At 56.6% G+C, this 18,472-nt stretch overlaps 5 protein-coding genes across 5 annotated transcripts; 3 read left to right on the forward strand and 2 right to left on the reverse strand.

Moving 5' to 3' along the window:
• Positions 1-293: 293 nt before the first annotated feature.
• On the forward strand, positions 294-2,945 carry B0I36DRAFT_293662 (uncharacterized protein; the record flags this gene model as incomplete). Its single annotated transcript, XM_046151805.1, has 2 exons — positions 294-1,376; positions 1,436-2,945. The coding sequence occupies 2 exons, from the start codon at positions 294-296 to the stop codon at positions 2,837-2,839; spliced, it is 2,487 nt and encodes an 828-aa protein (XP_046009170.1). The 3' UTR covers positions 2,840-2,945.
• A 1,123-nt stretch (positions 2,946-4,068) lies between these two features.
• B0I36DRAFT_151598 (glutamate-cysteine ligase-domain-containing protein) lies at positions 4,069-6,817 on the forward strand. Its single transcript, XM_046148524.1, has 5 exons — positions 4,069-4,207; positions 4,273-4,345; positions 4,466-4,531; positions 4,613-5,473; positions 5,534-6,817. Exons 1-5 carry the CDS (start codon positions 4,197-4,199, stop codon positions 6,545-6,547), a joined length of 2,025 nt encoding a protein of 674 aa, XP_046009171.1. The 5' UTR covers positions 4,069-4,196; the 3' UTR covers positions 6,548-6,817.
• Positions 6,818-8,221: 1,404 nt separating this feature from the next.
• Positions 8,222-9,082, reverse strand: B0I36DRAFT_151605 (uncharacterized protein). Its single transcript, XM_046148525.1, has 2 exons — positions 9,012-9,082; positions 8,222-8,870 (listed from the first exon to the last, which is right to left on the reverse strand). Exon 2 carries the CDS (start codon positions 8,841-8,843, stop codon positions 8,301-8,303), a length of 543 nt encoding a protein of 180 aa, XP_046009172.1. The 5' UTR covers positions 8,844-8,870; positions 9,012-9,082; the 3' UTR covers positions 8,222-8,300.
• Positions 9,083-14,285: 5,203 nt separating this feature from the next.
• Positions 14,286-14,908, forward strand: B0I36DRAFT_151615 (uncharacterized protein). Its single transcript, XM_046148526.1, has one exon. The coding sequence runs from the start codon at positions 14,449-14,451 to the stop codon at positions 14,851-14,853; it is 405 nt and encodes a 134-aa protein (XP_046009173.1). The 5' UTR covers positions 14,286-14,448; the 3' UTR covers positions 14,854-14,908.
• A 2,083-nt stretch (positions 14,909-16,991) lies between these two features.
• On the reverse strand, positions 16,992-18,383 carry B0I36DRAFT_375909 (uncharacterized protein; the record flags this gene model as incomplete). Its single annotated transcript, XM_046160411.1, has 3 exons — positions 16,992-17,174; positions 17,252-17,569; positions 17,634-18,383. The coding sequence occupies 3 exons, from the start codon at positions 18,381-18,383 to the stop codon at positions 16,992-16,994; spliced, it is 1,251 nt and encodes a 416-aa protein (XP_046009174.1).
• Between the last annotated feature and the right edge of the window lie 89 nt (positions 18,384-18,472).

Genomic DNA, 18,472 nt, shown 5'->3' on the forward strand with positions numbered 1-18,472 from the left:
ACCTACAACAAGATGCGAGCTCCAATATCCGAACGCGTCAGATGAAGAATCTCAGCAAGCCAAAGAGTGGGGCAGAGAATGAGCAATTCGAGAGGCATGACGATAGAGCGGGTGATCAAGGCATGATCCATTCGACAACCATTCCAGAAATTCAGGGCACTTGTCCAAGTTTATTGCTTGCATCTTGTCGTCCTTTCACCTCCGGCGGTCGGGATTTTGGAGGCTTGGATGGAAGCACTTCTGATGATGAGATAGAAATGTCAAAAATTGTCCCTGCGGATAGGATCCAGCTTATGGGCCATACCATCGCACAAAAGCCCACGCATAGCGGCAGAGATAGATCACGGAGATACCACTTACGGCAGAGAGGTCGATCGAGTCGACCGCAGCACTCGACTCGGCTACGTTTGCATCAACGCTCATGCACCAGTCTTCAGCAAGGGAGAGAGCCCAGGCTCTCAAAGTCTTTGAAACGAAAGCCAATAGCCCGAGATTGGCCACTCGTGCGTAAGCGACTGGCTGCCGCTGTGGCCTGCCTCAACACCGCTCTGATTGGTGTGAATGCGGGGATATACGCTGGAGCCCTGCCCTCAATCCAGTACGCCATTGTAGACCTCAACCACTCGATGGTGTTTGGCAACGTCGGCTTCTTCCTCGGCTTGGCTCTGGTGTCGTTCATGTGCTGGCCTTTACCTCTTCTCCACGGACGTAAGCCATACGTCGTGTGCGGCTTGAGTATCGCTCTGCCACTTATTTTCCCCCAGGCGATAGTTGTAAGCGCGCCGAGATCGCCATCGACTCCAGTCTGGGAAGTTGTGATACTCGTCTCAAGGACTCTCATGGGCTCGGTACTGGGATTGACAAGCATGAATTGTCATGCGATGTTGACGGACCTCTTTGGAGCTTCTCTGATGTCAACGGCCCCTCACCAAGAATTGATGGACCAGCGAGACCTCAGACGACATGGAGGCGGGCTTGGCGTTTGGCTCGGATTGTGGACGTGGTGTTTTGTTGGCTCAATTGCCCTTGGGTTTCTTGTCGGTGGTCTCGTGATTGACAATGTGGCGCCTGCTAACGCGTTCTACGTCTGCATCGGGATGACGGCATGTGTCCTTGTCGTGAACGTGCTCTGTCCCGAAGTGCGCCGGTCGAGTTGGCGCCGTTATGTGGCAGAGGTCCAAGTCGGTCAAACGATATCAAGGTGTCCTGCAAGAGGTGAGATCATGATGCAACACATCAATGAAACACCAAGATCGTGGGGACAAGACGTCTATCATGGCCTCATCATGTCCATGGAAATGCTTCGCCAGCCAGGCTTTGCGGTAATGACACTTTTTGCCGCGTGGGTCTACGCACAAGTTGTGCTCATCATCATTGTAAGTGCATAAAGGCCCATCTCGGTGCCACATGTTTGTTCCTAATCGGCTTGTTGTAGCTTCTCGCATCACTTAGTTCCAGGCTCTACCACCTGCGCCCGACTTATGTAGGTGCGGTCGTGTCCTCCATTGCCATTGGTGCACTTGCTGCAGTTCCTTTCCAGAAGGCGAGCATATTCTCACGATCCCGGTATCACCCTCAACGCACCAACAGCATGACGTTCGACCAGACTTTCACTTGGACGTCTCACCTTGTTCGCCGTGCGATTTTTGTGCTGGCGCTGCCACTTGTTGCGGCTTTGTACGTCGTCGTTTCAACCGGACCACCCTTGCACATTGCTGCTCCATCTGCTTTCGCAGCCCTAATAGGGTTTCTGTCATGTTTGGGGATATCGGAATGCAACGGCATGCTGATGGAGAACTGGGACTGCTCTGACTTACTACCTGTTACGGAAATCCATCAAGGCAGCAGAACCCGTCGCAGACTACGGAGTAATTACTCTTCTTTCCCCCGAGTCAGTGCTGGCCTTGCGATCACCCACAGTCTGAGCTTCGTGCTCGCTGGTTTCGTGACGATAGTGGGTGGCCTGCTCCAGCGGAACTTGAGCCAGCGCGCAGCTTCTGGCGCCGTCGCAGGTATACTATTGGTGTTAAGCTGCTTGCTCCTGGCTGTCCTCGTTCGTTTCCGGAATGTGCAGATCATCCCAGCTTCCAGGATCAAGGAGATGGACAGATGGACGGTGGAGAGACGAATCAGTCTTCACAGTCATGCTCGGGCCTTGGCCATTGCGCGATCTCAGGGACGGACCGACCTCGACGATACCGTTGCTGAGGAACCACGGTGGAGACCTCTACTGTTGGGTAATCCGACACGTAAACATCGTCGAATGAATCTGCTCGAGCTTGGAGCGCTGAGTCGCTGGAGTGAGATCCGCAAGCTGAATCGCCTGGTCGACCACGATGCCCATCTGAACCGACAGGCGGTCAGGGCCGCCCAGAAAGAGATTGGCAGGCGTGCCAATGAGCTGGTAGGCGACCTGCACGCCCTTGGGGATGTGGTCGGCAGCGTCAGCAGGCGAAGCCTGCGCAGTCTGCACAGTCACAGTCACAGCCACAGTCATGACAGCGATACGGAGCCGTCGACCAAGCACATGTCTCGTGAGATTGGCATGCACGCACCAGTAGCCGGCGCCACGGCCAGAGAGCCCCACACTGTGAATAGAGCGACGGATACGTTTGGGGAGAGGGAGCGGCACATGGTCCAGATTGTGGAGGAAGAGCTAGAACGTTTCACGGTAGGCGACTGGTCGAACTCCGAAGAGGTTAGTAGTGGCAGCAGTGGGCAGGCGGTGGGCCATGGCCGGCAGCAAAACTTGCACAAACGCGAGGCCACAGAGGTGGGAGAGTACGGCATGACGCCTGCATCCGCCAGAGGGTCGAACCTGGGACACGGGCCTCGATGAGAGGTTGTGTGTATGTTTGTGTTGTTGTATGATTGTAAGATTCATACATGAATACAGCAGTAGGGAGGGGATGCCCAGCCGTGCGACAAGACGTGAGGTATTCATAGAGAGATATTACCTAGAAGAGTAATGCCAGGCCGAAGTGAGCCTATCAGGATGACTGGTTAGACATTGGCACGTGCCACAGGGAGGAGCACCTGGGCAGCAAGTGTGTGTGACGAGGGGGCTGAAAAGCTCCACGAGCCAAGGAGCGGGCCACGGCGGAGTCTTTCCGCATGCGCTCCCCCATGGAGATCTTGGTTCTAGTATCGGTGCCGATCCCCTCGGAAACCATACAAGCAGATATGATAGACACGAGATGTCGAGCCGGGCGCCTGAGAAGCAGATACGGCCCGGGAGGGGCCCGGGAGGCCCCGGGCCGGCAGAGGCGTGCTCGGTGGGAGATGCTGGTTGGCGTGTGTTTGTGTGATGGTGCATCCAGGCGAGCCAGCGGCATGATGCAATGAATAGGTCATGACCTTGACTCCGACGTCCCGTTGCATGCTTGGAGGGTCTCAAGCTGGGAGCGGGCATGGCCGACGGGCCAGCCGCAGGCGGGCGTTTGTCAGCGGTGCAGATTTCTAAGCAGCGGGCTCGGTCGGAGCTGGCGAGGTGGGCACGCCCGGGATGGCCCCAGCAAAGGAAGGGACAGACAGGAGCGGGAACCCCGCCAGCGATGCTGCCGCCGTTGGGTTTTTTTTCACGATCCAAGATTGCGCACCAAGAGCTCGCTCTCCTTTACGGGCCGTAACCCAGATCCGCCTGGCAAAACAGTCAAAGGCTGTCTCCCTGGCAAGATTCGCATCGCCAGCCTCTTAGTAACCATCTTTCCCCCGCATCCCATTGGAGCCCGCACGCCTCCCTCTGCTCCCTGCAGCCGGCAGCCCTTGACACCCGCCCGGGTCTGCGGCCGATTTCCAGCAATTACATGCGAGCCGGCGACGCTGACGTCCCTCCTGCCACCTTCCGCCAGCCACTCACAACCCGCAGAAATTGCGTGCTCTGCCTTCCTGCGTGCCCTACTGCGTCCTGAACTCGGCTCTCGACGGCCAATGTCTTGAGCATCGGCGGGCCGCGTGCGTTTTGCCTGATCACTGCTAGTTCCTGGCTGGCCTCGGCGGCAAACCACTTTTTCAATTAGAGTTTGCGGTTCCGGAGACTGAACGGTCAGGGCATTCCTGCTTGACCGAAACGTCCGCCACCCAAGCTGTCTGTAGTCGCAAGCGGCACATCTTCTGCAAGCACCTGCATACCTGCGCTACTGGTCTTGCTCTCGAATTCCCCTTCAAACCCCGCGATTGCGTGCTGAGCATTGGCAATGGGTCTCTTGTAAGACAACTCTGGCCAGCCTCCACTGTACCGATGCACCATTGCAGCTGCTGACATGACTACAGAGCATTGGGGACGGCGCTGGACTGGCCGGACGCCAAGAAGCATGCCAATCAGGTCAGGGAATGGGGAATCAAGGTGCGATCATCTTCTCTTCGCCTGTTCTAGTCGCCCAACGAGGTCCGCGCGCGGTACATGTCGCGTGCGCTGGCCGGTTTGGAGGATAGTATTTGCTAAACTGGTGGTCCTTGTTTACAGCAACTCTTGGAAATATGGAACAAGGCCAAGCACAAGGAGAGGGACGCCATGCTGTGGGGAGACGAGGTACGTTTGGACACGCCGCGGAGCGGAAGCCAGAAGTCTTGCTCACATGACGATCCATTCTCTTTTGGGGAATTCGTTTAGATCGAGTACCTCGTCGTCACGTACTCGGAATCGGAACCCAAGGTACTCCTCTCGCTGCGGCAAGCCGATATCCTCGCAGCACTCGCCGAGGATGAGGAGTTGTCAAAGAAGGGTGGCTGCGTCCCCGCCCTGCAGGACATCCAGGCTCCAAAGACCAAGCCGCTGCCTGTCTTCCATCCAGAATTTGGCAGGTTCATGCTCGAGGCCACCCCCGGTAAGCCCTGGGGCATAGGCTTCCGCGAGCTGCTGGACGTCGAGGCCGACATGAAGACAAGGAGGAGGATCGCCAAGGAGCACATGAAGAGCAACGAGTATCCCATCACCCTGACCACATACCCGCGGCTGGGAGTCCCCGGCATCTTCACGGAGCCCTTTTACCCGCCGTCTGGTCCCCGGCTGCGCTCGCAATTTGTGCCGGATGAGATTGCGAACCCGCACATCCGCTTCCCGACGTTAGCCGCCAACATTCGGTGGCGCCGCGGCAAGAAGGTGCAAGTCAATGTGCCCGTGTTCCACGACAAGAACACGGCGAACCCGTGGAAGGACCCCACGGTGGACTATAACCTGCACAACTGGCCCGAGGACGACGACGTGAGGAATGGTGCAGCGCCGGACAACTTTATCCACCTGGATGCCATGGCTTTTGGCATGGGCAGCTGCTGTCTGCAAATCACGTTCCAGGCGAAGAATATCAACGAGGGGCGCAAGATGTACGACCAGCTCAGCCCGCTCGGCCCTATCATGCTCGCTCTGACTGCGGCTACCCCAATATACAAGGGCTTTCTGGCAGACACAGATGTCAGGTGGAACCAAATCAGCCGGGCGGTGGATGATCGGACAGCGGAGGAGCTGGGTGAGGTGGTGAGTTTGGCATAGTGCAGCAGGACTTGATTCAGAGAAAAGGTGCTAACTTCAGTATAGCCGCTAAAGAACGACCGGTGGAGAATCCCGAAGTCACGTTATGCGTCAAACTCTACTTACATCAGCACTGATCATCGGCTCAGACCCGAGTATCTAGACCCTAACCTCATCATTGACGAGGACATCAAACAGCAACTGTTGGATGGTGGCATGGACGACCGCCTCGCGACACATTTCGCGCATCTTTTCATCCGGGACCCCATTGTCATCTTTAGCGAAGACCTCAAGGAGCTCGACATGACCAAGACAGACCACTTTGAGAACATCCAGAGCACAAACTGGCAGCACATGCGTTTCAAGCCACCACCTGCCGGGTCCGACATTGGCTGGCGTGTCGAGTTCCGGCCGATGGAGATCCAAGTCACGGACTTTGAGAACGCCGCGTTCTCGGTGTTCATGGTCCTCATTACACGTGCGATTCTCAGTTTCGACCTCAACTTCTATATTCCGATTGTCAAGGTGGACGAGGGTATGGAGACGGCGCACGCCCGCAACGCCGTACTCAATAAGAAGTTCTACTTCCGCAAGAACCCGTTTCCGCTGAGGCAGCCGCGATCCTCGGGCACCACGACACCCAACATAAGCAGGCCCGCCACACCCCTTGGCCCGGTGGAGGACGAGTACGCGCTCATGACGATCGACGAGATCATCAATGGCGCCAAGACTACCAGCGACCACGAGTTCCCGGGGCTCATCCCCATTGTCGAGAGCTATCTCGATTCGGTCAACATGGACGTCGAGACGCGCTGCGAGCTCGAGACGTATCTGGACCTGATCCGCAAGCGGGCGAGCGGCGAGCTGTGGACGGCGGCGCGGTGGATCCGCGAGTTTGTGCAGCAGCACGACGCATACAAGCAGGACAGCGTCGTCGGCGACGACATCAACAAGGATCTCATTCGCGCGGTCATCGACATCGGCGAGCGGGAGCAGGTCGGCAAGGGCTGGAAGGATCTGGACATCCCCGGCCTGGGTAAGATGCTTGACGGGTTCAGGGGTGGGTGTAGGGGCTGGTGATAGAAAATACAACAAATAGATCAGCGCGCATTGCTTGGTAGTTCGAGCCGACGCAGGTGGCGAAGGGGGACGTTCTTTTAATTCCACCGTCTGGCATAAGAGCCTGATGCAGAGGAGCGGGAAGCGAACAGCTTGATATATACAGCAGAGAATAACCGCATCTGGACGGGGCACTAGACAGAGAACTATCTCGATATATATATTTATGTCATTGTGAACTCAATCCGGGCTCGACTCTACGTTGCCTGGGCGTCTGCTAAATAGCATGAGAAAGTGTTATTGTCCCTCCAATTTCATGTGTTCAGCAGGGACTCCGTACTCAGGGGCTGAGGCGAGAGTGTGACCGGGCAAAAGAGATAAAATATACATATACTCGTGCAGCATTACAGACTACGCTTTTGTGTAATGTCAAAGTATATTTCCTTGATTTCCGACTATGCTATTTGAGAACATATACTCCTGGCACATTTACAGAACTGTACTGTTTGGTGCCTGTAGAAGAAGAGCCCATCAGATGACTAAAGCTGAAGAGACAGAAACGCAAGAGAATGTGGTTAGCCCGTGAATGAAACCCCCCCTTTGTACCGGACGACACTTTAGTCTGCCGGATTTTCAATGGGATATGGTATGTCACAGCAGCAGTCGTAGAACCTTGTTCCTGAGAGGGGGATCGAGTCCAGGGGGGGGGGGCACAGTTCATGTCCAGCACATGAGAACTCCTGGAAAGAGCGTGATAGAGGAATGTTGCCAAGGCATGGATTGTGACATGCTTCTTTAGACTTCGTGCAAGATGGAGACAGCGAGGGAACAGCTAGGTGATTATGACTTTCATTTCGAGTACCCTCGGATAGTTGTTTGTCGAACCTCTCGCCATGGTGAAGTGTTGTGCCTCAATTCCCGCACCGGGCGTGAAAGGGTGTTCAGTGATGAGCTCAGAAGTGCTTGCTTGGTACTCACTACTCGTCCACGCGGTCCACGCCCTCTCTATAGATCAGATTGCAATATGGAGAATTGGCTGTTCCTCACGGGACACTTATTTCAGTTTATCCGAAAAACTAATCAGTTTGATGTGACGATTTGGAGTTGTATGTCTGAATTGATCTCCCATCGAGACTAATTCAAGTACATTTCATAGTGTCCGTGGATGGTGACGCGTGTGCCAGGGGCACAAAAGAGGGCAAGTCTGACACAAGAAGCTCAGCAACATTGGCCATCTCTTTGACCTTACGTGACCTCGGAGAGTTATGCCATCAGGATCTATCTGGCGCCGTCTGACAAGGCGGTCCCTTCTAACAGACTAGCCATGGCAACCACAAACTTGTCTCCAGCGGGAGCTCGTGGTGCGCAGAGAGCTTGACGGCTTGTTATCCTCGACGGCAGCAGGGCAAGCCACCACCTGTCCAAACCGACGGCAGATACAAGGATAGCATTACTCCTCATTCCACAACAACAGCCGATGACCCAGGAAAGCAAGGTATGGTTCCGAGCCAGGAAGACAACGTGGTAGCACATCCACTCGGTTCGCGCCCCCCCCCCCGGCCCCTGAGGCCAATGGGGGATTCTACAAGAAAACAAAAACTAAAGAACAGTGCGTGAACTTCAGGAGAGAGACCCTGGCGTCGGCCATCGGCACCCTCCTCCATACGTCCTTTTGGTTCTGCCAGATAGGAGTCCTGAACCACAGCACGCCCCAACATCCGTGCCCTTCTCCAAGGGTCATTATCAACCATTATCAACCACAGCCAGCAGTAAGCTAGTAAATACATAGCCGCCAGCAGTGATGTTTCAGCAACGCTAAAAAATCAATACTACCTCGAGTAGGCACATTTGTTTGACACGCGGGGGAAAAGGAACTACCGTACTTCACACAACAAACGCCCCCCCCCCCTCCCCATCTCTCTCTCACCAAAAGGACCCCTAATTCTCGGCACTTATTCCGGAGGGTCGCGTCAAAGCGCAAAAGTGATGCGCTTCCTGCAGCACACGCACGCCTGTTTGTTATTACCTGCGCACCACTTCGTCCATCCAGGCCCAAGCCTCCCCAGCAGCCGCCGCCTGTGGCCTCTGCGCCTCCTCCTCCTCCTCCTCCCCCCTGTCCTGCCCTGCCTGCGGCGGGTGATGCAAGCTGCCAAAATCGGCGTTGATATGTACTGTAGTTGGACGTTGCCGCCCCCATCCGCCCCCCCTGAAAGATCGGCAGCGGCCCGGCAGCGGGAAAGATCGATAATAATAATAGGAGGGGACGGCATGGGTTGCTGAACCTCGATGATGGTACGAGGAGGGGGCTCGTACGCATCGGAGTGCCAACCGTGCCCCCCAAAATCTGACGAGGAGCAGCTTAGCGAATCGCAACAGTCTTATTAGGGGGGGGGGGGGGTTGTGTCAAGACGCTCGAGCCGTACGCCACGCCCAGAACCCCAAGGCGCAACACGCGCGCGCAGACACACACAGACAGGAGACGGACCCTGAAAAGCGCCAGCCCGCCGGCGTCCACACACACTTCGGTCCGGGGAACAGCGGGTTAAGGGTCCCTCTCCCCTCTCTCTCCGGACTATTTGCCGGTTGAGTCCACGGACCGAAAGCAGGAAAGGATAATTAGAGCATTAATTCTGTGTGGTCTCGCCGCTGTCGATCTCAAACGGGAGGAGAAGGTTGACTGGGGGGGAGGGGGCTGGGCCAGGTTGCGGCGGGAGCAAACCGTGCGGCTTGAATTTGGGGGCAAAAAGGAAAAAGACCCCTGAGAAGATCCTGACAGTCTCGGCAAAAGCAAAAAAAGAAAGAGGAACAAAAGCAAACAAACAGATTGCTTTGCATGACGGACACAGCTGTCAGCCTGTCGTCATGGGTTTGTTTCCTGGGAGGCTGTCAAAGCTTTGGTTGGTCAGGCAGGCGGAAAAGTTACGGTGCCTGACTAGGGTAGGCATATCTACGCTCTCATGCACATCCAGCAAGGGTGAATCATGCACACTTGTCCCGATCTGACTTCAGCCTCGTATTCGGCGCGGAATTCCTCATACTCTGCTGGCCTCAAAGTAGATCAGTCAAAACCCAACCCATATTGGTTGCTGCTTTTTCCACCGGAGCTGAGCGTCCGCCTCGCCCGCAAAGTCTTGTGGGGTACAGTTGCATTATTACCTGGTCCTTGTCAGAATCAGAGAGTTGACAGGTTTATGCAACAGCTGGGGTTCTCCACTATGAGACCCGGCTAACCGTCCGTACCGAGGAATAGAAAAAGCAATTGATACAAGCCACACGAATCGGGCGAGGGATGCGAACATAAACGTTACTGAGAGGCTTGCTGAGTCGAGTCCCTGGACCAGGATACCCCCGGCACCCTCTCGATCGGCGGTCACCTATTGGGTCTCTTCGGAGTGAGAGCTGAGAGCCCTGACCAGGTCAACTAACTAATCTGGACGTGCTCGCTCGCAAACCACTTCCAGATCAGATCTAATCACATGATGGCACACAAACGACAACATCAGGGACAGGCGTGACGCGGCACGGCCCCGATGGGATCTGCTGCCATGTGCAATGGTCCGGCATTAGCCCAATCAACTGCCGCGCACACTTGGTCCAAGACAAAGCTAGCATCTCAGTCTGACGAAGAAAAAAGCCCAAGCCCTGCCGTGTGTGATTAGAGCAGCGTGGGCCGTTATGTGTGTGTGTGCCAAGACAAGAGACCTGTCATTGGATAGTGGTTGGTTTCCCAGGCAAAAAGTGAGACAGCTTTGCCACGGGCGATTGCAGCTTGGATCGGTGGTGGTACGCATGAGCCGAGCCACAAGTGACACCGCTTTGGTTGCTGTGCCCGTCGTACTGGCCATCGTGACTCGTACTCGTTGCTGTTCGGCGAGGGGCCCTACAGTTTGGGCCTGGAAGCGCGGCGGCAGGCCTGGGAAACGCAACCATAGACAGAGTGCGCGGGTCGGAGAATACCAATGATGAAGGCTCCAACTATGCGTGCTCCCACATATGTCGCACATAGGCTCACAAAGACACTCCCGGTCCTCGACTATGCACACACACCCTTCATCTGAGACACAGTGTCTGCTCAACACTGTAGAAGCTGTACGCCTATTGCCCGGTGGCGTACCGATGACATGAGGAGTGCCGAAGCTTTTTGCTTCGACTTACTTGCCCAGACGCGGGTTTTAGGTACCGCTGGTTTGTCCCGGCGCAGTGGGAGCCGGCATATGATGTGTTCGGCGGGTGCTTTCCCACCCCAAGCATTCATGCTGCATGCTGGGCAACCAACGTTTGTTGCAGCAGGTAGGTCGTAAATGTGCTCAACTAGTTGTACTTCCACACGGGGCACCTCAGAACGTGCGCCCTGGCCGTTCGTCAGCGCATCAGCGTGAGGGCGTAGACGCCGTGACACCCGCGGGAGACTGCATGGCTCACCACATCTCCAGGGCATGGCACGGCAGTGCTCTTTTCGCGTTTGTGCACCTGCCCGTCTGCCTGCGTGTCTGTCTTGTCCCATCTTGTTTTCTCAATTCGGAAATCAATTCGTTGTCAGAAACCGAGACATGAAAAGTCGCCCGACAAGAAACATGACGATCTACTTCCGACGGCCAACGATAAAGCCTAACCCATCTCTGTGTGTGTCTCTGCTTATCCAAAGGTGGAGTGTTGGAGAAGTGGCAATGGGAAGGAGACAAGAAAAGAAAGCAAGGGAGGGCAGCTGGCAACTTTGCCAAGTCTCAACCATGACAAGCCACACGGAGAGAAGATTTCCCTGTCTAGCACCAGCTGCCTCGCGCGAGCGCCATGGCCTGATCTGACCTGCCTGGGCCTGGGTCTTGAGAGTCCTGGGCGGTTGATCGCGGTGCTAAGATGGCGCCTTGAGTTCGCCACCAGCTGTCAAAGTCTGTAAACACCGCGCAGGGATAACAAGGGCCGCCCGCAGCTCAATGTATTGTCTGGTGCTGCATGCATGCATGCATGCGTATGCATGGGATCGTGGCACTACAGTTGACGAAGGGCGCCACTGGAGAGCGAGCACGGACTTATCCCAGGGAGCAGGAGGAAAAAGAGACGTGCAGTGCATCGTTCATCGACCACCAAGAGTGATCCGTTGGAGCGGCTGGTTGTGGGGCCGCCGGTTTGGCGTGGGCGATCACAGATCTAACAAAGATCGTTGCTTTGCAACCCCTCCCTCTCGCTTGTCAGACTGCGCTACGCAGGCCATCATCCCTACAGGGCCACAAAGGACTTCTTTAGTGCCGTCCAAGTAGCTTTTGTGTGACCTGCCGGCTGAAGGGGGGGGGGTCCGGATTACCCGAGCGGCCGTCACCCTGAGTGGCTGGCTCGAGGTGTGGTGTGAGCGACGGTGGGCATGGCTTCCCACTAACGTTGACCGACGACAAAGCGTCTTGGTCTCTCCTCGGTCCGTCTCCATACAGGCGCACGTGTTTTGAGGTGGGCCACGGACGCCCAACCTGGGGAGGCTTGAATCGGAGATCGTCCGAGTGGCGGCTGTGGCTTGATCGTACGTTTCGGCTACCTATTCTAGTCGACTTAGTGTGCGCGCCTGTGTAACTCGAAATACCTGCCTTGCCGTTTCCGAGCCTACGCGAGTCTCGAGTTGCTTCGCAAGTGGCTGGACCAGGCTCCCTTGACTCGGCCCCTCCCCCCGAAGCCTACGACTTTGGTGCATGGGTTTTCTGACGGTGGCGGCCGGTCCCTGACGTGCGCTCTGCCACGGGCCGGACTCTGCGTGACAGTGCCCGGGGCACGCTCGCTGCAAGCCCTTTGCCACAACTGGACGATACGGTTCCAAGGCCAGAGGGCCCGTTGGACCCCTGAGCGTTTGCCATGCACCGCCCGAGCCACTGTCAGTAAAGTGGCAGACAAGAAGATATGCGTGGGCGTCCAAAAGTCCCCTGGGCACGCACACACACGCGCTAAGGGTCCCCCAGCGCGCCGCGCCGCGCCGGCAGGGCGTTCCCACTCTCTCGGTGTCTGTTATCCTGGCATATTCTTCCCAAATACCGAAAGACGGGCAGCTCCCTCGCGTGCAGCAAGTGACGTGCGCACGGGCTCGCTTGTGTCTTTGGCGGCTGTGGGGGTGAGTACCTGACTCGGCTTGTCTTGCGCGAAGGATCCTTGGGACGCGCTTCCGGGCCAGCGATGGGCACGACGACGCTGCTGGGGGTTCCTGGTTGATGGCAGCAGCTTGTAGACGAAAGCCCTGGCGCTGGCGGGTACTCGCACTGAGCGCTAATGGCTTAGTGAGGAGACAATAGTGTTCAAAGGGACACACACAGTACGAGTACGCTTGTGTTGTCCGGCCTCACAGTGCCCGGCCCCTAGGAATAGCACAAATCACCTGATGAGTGGTCAACTTTGCTTGTCGTTGTTGTAGGCGTCCGTACGGTTGCAGATGCTTAATTCGTATGCTTGCTCTTGTCAGCCAATCAAGGCGTGAAAACCGGGAGAGAACGGAAAGACCCTAGGAGTAAGCGCACGCAAAGGCACAAACACCTGGCCAACGAATGGACATGGTTTGCTTCGCGGGTGACAGTCATGAAAAAACCCTGCCCGCCAGCAAGGCATGGGCGTGCCGCAAAGTCAGCTGCCCTTCACCGGGGCAGGTACCCCTAGGGAGGCTCAACGCCCGCCCGCGTTCCAGTCGTCACGCCACAAATCCTGTTGCAGGCAGCAGACACTTGCACTGCAAGCACGCTCACGTGCGCATGCATTGAGGTGAACCCTGACGAAGGTATCTCCATTCTCCCAGGCGGCACATGATGTGCGAGCCAGACGACTGGGCCGCTCCTGAGACTGGGCAGCAGGTGCCAAAAACTTTGAGGAAGGGCGAGGCCGCCTTACGATTGACACCCCCCTCCCCCCTAACATTCTCGACAGCGCCCACTCACTCACATATTTTCGATCTTACTCGCTAACCGCCTTTGCGTCTCGTCCGAAACGATAGGGCAACAAACTGAGTACGATGGCTTCGGGTTCGCAGACGACAACCACGCCGGCTCTGGCGCTAACAGGCCTATAGTACATGCTTTGTGAGACACAAGGTTTCCTGCGACCGGTGGTCGTTTGGGAGAGCATGTTTTGCCGATTACTGCACTGGCTGCCGAGGTTGCCTGCCTACTGGCTGGTGCCACGCTAGGCGATCGCTACAGACGGCATGGCGGGAATGGCAGGGAGGGTTTTTGAGGGCTTTGCATCGTTTCTAACAAGGAAAAAGCTCCAGGGCTGTGGATCAAAAACGGACCGGGTCAGGCTAAGGATGCTGGGGGCGCGGAAGGATGAGTTGGTGGGCAGACGATGGCACGAATGCGGCAAGCCGGGGGGTCCCAGCGCAGTGCAAGATCGTGGCATTTGGGCGTGGGGCGGGGGCCAGGTGTGCGTGCGTGGCCTCCTACTCGCGCGGAGCTGGCGCCGGCAGGCCGAACTGTCGGCCGGGACTGCCTGGTGGCGGAGCCGGGCGTGACAGCCGCGCGACGCACAGCCCGCGCTACTTGAGGCAGGCGCAGGCCTGTGCGCGCACCTGCCCTCCTGGAGCCGGGCCTGCCAAGTTAAGCGAGCGGGCGATGGGCTCATCTGAGATTGGGTTGGACTAGCCTGCGTCTAGCGTCTCCCTGTGCTCAGTGCGTGTCTCGCCCGCGCCCGCGCTTGCCTGCCTCATCAGGAAGGAATGGAAGAGGGAGGGTTACCTACTCCCACTCATGGCCGACGTGTGCTGCTTGCTGCACTGACTGCACCAGGGAAGGGAACCTGGAAAGCCAAGGACAACCAAGCAACTGGTAGCGAGAGACAGATTGACGACGCGAGCATCAGTCGCTGCGTCCTGCGAGTCCAGTCCGCCGCTCCCTGCCTCAGATCTGCCTGACCCGCCCGCAGGATCTGGCAGCTGCATTGCCTCAACGCATCGTCATCTCATGTCTTGTTTGCCTTCACGCATAAGCCCCCGTCACAGCATACTTTATCTTCCGCGCCCTCAACACCCACCCGCCCACACACACAGCCATGTCATCACGAACACCACCCTTTCCACCACGTCCACCCCTTCCAAGCTGACAGCCACACGGAGCCGCGGCCCTGAAGAAACGATGAGCTCGGCGGCGGCGGCGGTCTGGCCTCTGCCTCTCCATCTTGGCCACTATGGTGTCCCCGCCTCCCTCCAGGCTCAACAATGGCCACCAAACTCACGACAAGCCTCCTTGCCAACATCGCCGCCGTTTAATGTCTGCAAACAGCCACGCCTGCCTCTGCTGAGCCGAGGCCGAGCAAATCAGCCTCTCGTCCGCCACCTGCAGGCCAGCGGATCGATCCCTCTCGCGTGACCCGGCACTCCATCAGCCTCATCCACATTGCCCAGTTCGTTACCTCCCACGAAGACCACAAAAAATTGAATCTAGACTTCTCGGAGACCCTCAAGGCTCAAGCAGGCAGATCAAGGTTCAGTGGGGCCCAGACACTCTCCTTGCCAATCTTCAACCGGCACCCAATCACCTATCGCAGCAATCTCCGGGTCATTACCCGGCCATGATTGGCTGAAACTCTCATGGCCCGGGAAATCGCTGAGCATCACGCCAACTGCTCGGTGCTTTGTGGACCCTGAGCTGCCACGCAGGAGGCTGGGCAGAAGATGATGTCGTTGCCGTCGCCCTGCTACCCCAACGACCGACGCATTAAGTTTAACGCACATAAGGACAGGGATGCCGGGTGATGCAAGCAGGCATCCCCCCTGGATGTCTTCTTTTTGCACCATGGCATGGTGGCATCACCCACGTTTCGAGTTGTTGATTAATTACCTGGCCTGGCTCGGACGAGCAGGATCCTGCAACCACGACGGCCAGGAAGCACGATGACGACGGAGATCCGAGGTCATTTTGCGGATCCCTTTCAGCCGCTCGGCGTCTTGACGTAGACCAACCAACCCTGCTCCAAGTGAGTAATCATGGCTGTGCTCGGCGCTGGCGCCGACAGCCACCACCGCCACCGCTATTGACAGCCACCAACAGTTCAATCAAAACCCAGAGATCTGGAACATCTCAGATCTTCAAGATCGCATGTTTCTGAGTTTCGCCATCTGCTGCATTACCTCAAGAGGCGACAGGACTGTGACACGCAAAGCCCCGAAAGACTCATCGCGGGAAGACTCGCACCATGAGCCTCGATGTAGCCCGACTCCAGATGAAAAGGTCTCACTTGAACCGATCATTCAGTACAAATCTGCGCCTGCTACGGCATACGTGCGTGAGCAGAGCGACAGGAATGACGACGATTTACGGAGATGCATCCGGCCGCTTTGTTGGATGGGGAAAGGAGCGGGCGGCTGCGCTCCGCTTCACATCGACGATGGAGGTTTCTTGTGTGGGGTGGGGTACGAACAGCTGCATCACTAGATGTGCACTTGCGAGGTACGCGCTGTGGAATGCACGAGAAGTAAGCGTGTTTGGTTGCGTTAAACACACCAGCACCAGGCGCCGAGGTTGCGTACCCTAGAACCTTAGTGGTGCAGGCTAATCAGCGCCCAAGGTAGAGAAGGGAGGGGCACGGGAAGGGGGGGGGGGCAGATTTGATCACTTGGTGTTGTTATGGCGCTTTCTCATCATGATGATCGGCAGGATCTCCAGCGAACAACCAGGGTCATCAGGGGACCCAGTCAGATTATCGGATCATTTTCGAAGCCACGAGTCGGTGCCCTGGGCCTTTGGCGGGGCATATAATCACACTCGATGGCTGCATCAGGGAAGAACACACAAACAGATGGGGACACCTGACACTTCGAGACCCTTGCAGTTGACAAGCACATACAGCCACAATGTACGGGGTGTGTGCGTTTTAATATTGTGTCGCTGACATGTTGTTTTTGACTCCTAGGATGTATGACAACTATCCACTTGTCACTGAATAGTGTCCGTGTGCCTTAGCAGACACGAGGTGATCACAGGCCAAGGCCTCTGCCGTAAAAATACTGGCGATTGTAGAATTTTGATAGCAACAGAAAAATCAATAAAGACAGCCGGTCACGAGACCGTCCTTGAAAGCCATTCCATAACGCCAAACAAAATGCACCCAGCTAGACATGGAGAATCCGGGCTCGTCGTTTGGCTCCACAGTAGACGAAAGGGTATATGCAATGACCCAATATTGGCGCAAATAATATAAAAAGGAATAAGTCTGAGGCGGACACCCAGTGAGGCAGCCTATAGACCCTGGATGCGATTTGACATGATGGTCTGGCCCTGCTGCTAAGCGTCCGCACTGGCCGACTCGGATCTAGCCAGGACGACGTTGGCTGCGAGGCTGAAGCTACGAGAGTGACTGGTCCTGATGGTGTGTGCTCGAGTGGTGGCTATGGGCACGCGCCGGCGCACTAGCCCAGCGCAGCCCTGAGTTGCTGGTGGGCTAGCTTGAACTGATCCTTGAGGCTGGGTCCGGTGAGAACTGAACGGAATGACCAAAGTTTCGAGGACTAGGCACGGTCTTCTACTCCTTTTGGCCGGATCGAGCGTTGCTCCATCTGGCGCTTGCGTTCCAGCTTTGCGTAGTGAAGGCCACAGGCATTGCAGAGCGTCCTCGCGCCGTCAGGACCGCGGCGCCATTCGGGAGTGTCGATCCGGTTACAGCTATGGCATCGTCCGGGAGGTGCGGCACGCTGAATGAAGAACAAGGTCAAATCAGTAAGTAATCCAAGCTGGACAGCCTTGTAGGCAGAAAAGATCTAGCACTCACCCCTCGCCGCTTCTTGACCTCGCCAATGCCATAACTCTTGTTCGAGGATCCGTCGGCATACATGGTGACATCTTCATCTCCATCGTACGCGTGTTTGGGCCGGCCAAGCTGTCTTGCCTTCTCACTTGCTATGCTCTGCTGGACAAGATCGCGGACGTTCGTCAATGATTGCTTGATAAAGTCCACGTTTGAGAGCATGTCAATGACCTCGCTGTCAGAAGGAAGTCGTTCGGGTATCGTATGACCGCCGTGCTGCTCCGAAGCAATCTTGCTGTAAGCTTCAGCAAAATTAGACACTGTTCGCGCGTGCCAAGCAATCTGCGGCTCCGGGTTAGTGCTCGTCACGACACAACATGGGTTTCCCGTCACTCCCGTCACTCACCTTGTTCAGACAGTCCTGGTAGCTCCATGCCTCAATATGCCGGTTCACCGTCGTATGGTCGTACCGGTTCCTTACGTAGTCGGCCTCGGTTGGTGGTGGAGGTCCTTGAGGCTCGTACGAAGGAAAAGGACCATTATGACGAGGTGAGACCGAGGGTTGGCTCAGGGGATACTGTCCAGGCGGCAGTTGTGTTGGCTGGCTGAGGGAAGTGCGCGGTCCTGATGGAGGTAAAGGAGCAGGAGGACCGGCAACATGGTTCGGCTCCGGACGCAATGGCTCTGAAGCTTTCGACAAGTCACGTTGCTCGATGTAAGGCGGTGGCCCCGTGGGATGTGCCGATGCGCTGCTGTCAGGCCGCTGTGTGAAACGGAAGAATTTATCCTCCAACGGTTGATGAGGTGGCCGCGTGTCTTGGAGGGACTCTTGGCGACTATGTGCAGCATGGAACGACGGCCCAGGTGCTTGCGAGGTCAAGCCATTTATTGGTGCCGGCTTCGGTGAGTAGGGTGTCGTCTTCGTTGTCGAAAAGACCTCAGATAACGACGGGAGCGACTGTCTCTGTGAGGCATCGTTGTCCTGGGCCAATGTGCGGCTCTCTGGTGGAGGGCCCATGCCCGGCACGGAGACAGCTGTAAGCGGTGGACGTGGGGGATGAGGCGGGTGATGGCTGTGATGCTGAGGTTGGGAGAACGTGAATGGCGCCGTGTGAGGATACGCTGGACTCGGGTTGAGAAGAGCCGCTGTTGCCATGGTAGGCTGTTTGTAGAGCGTAGAATCTTTCGAGGGCAGGTGGTGGTGTGGTTGTGAGTAGGAATTGGAATTTGTCCCGGGGGTGTAGC

Source organism: Microdochium trichocladiopsis (genome assembly GCF_020744255.1).
Source record: "Microdochium trichocladiopsis strain MPI-CAGE-CH-0230 chromosome Unknown B0I36scaffold_8, whole genome shotgun sequence".
NCBI classification, from domain to species: domain Eukaryota; kingdom Fungi; phylum Ascomycota; class Sordariomycetes; order Xylariales; family Microdochiaceae; genus Microdochium; species Microdochium trichocladiopsis.

Coding starts and splice junctions, on each gene's coding strand:
- B0I36DRAFT_151598 (XM_046148524.1), top strand. Junction 4,346..4,465: donor TCAGGGAATGGGGAATCAAG/GTGCGATCATCT, acceptor CCTTGTTTACAG/CAACTCTTGGAAATATGGAA. Junction 4,532..4,612: donor CCATGCTGTGGGGAGACGAG/GTACGTTTGGAC, acceptor GAATTCGTTTAG/ATCGAGTACCTCGTCGTCAC.
- B0I36DRAFT_151605 (XM_046148525.1), bottom strand. CDS start 8,843: ATGCGTACGAGCCCCCTCCTCGTACCATCATCGAGGTTCAGCAACCCA.
- B0I36DRAFT_151615 (XM_046148526.1), top strand. CDS start 14,449: ATGTCTTGTTTGCCTTCACGCATAAGCCCCCGTCACAGCATACTTTAT.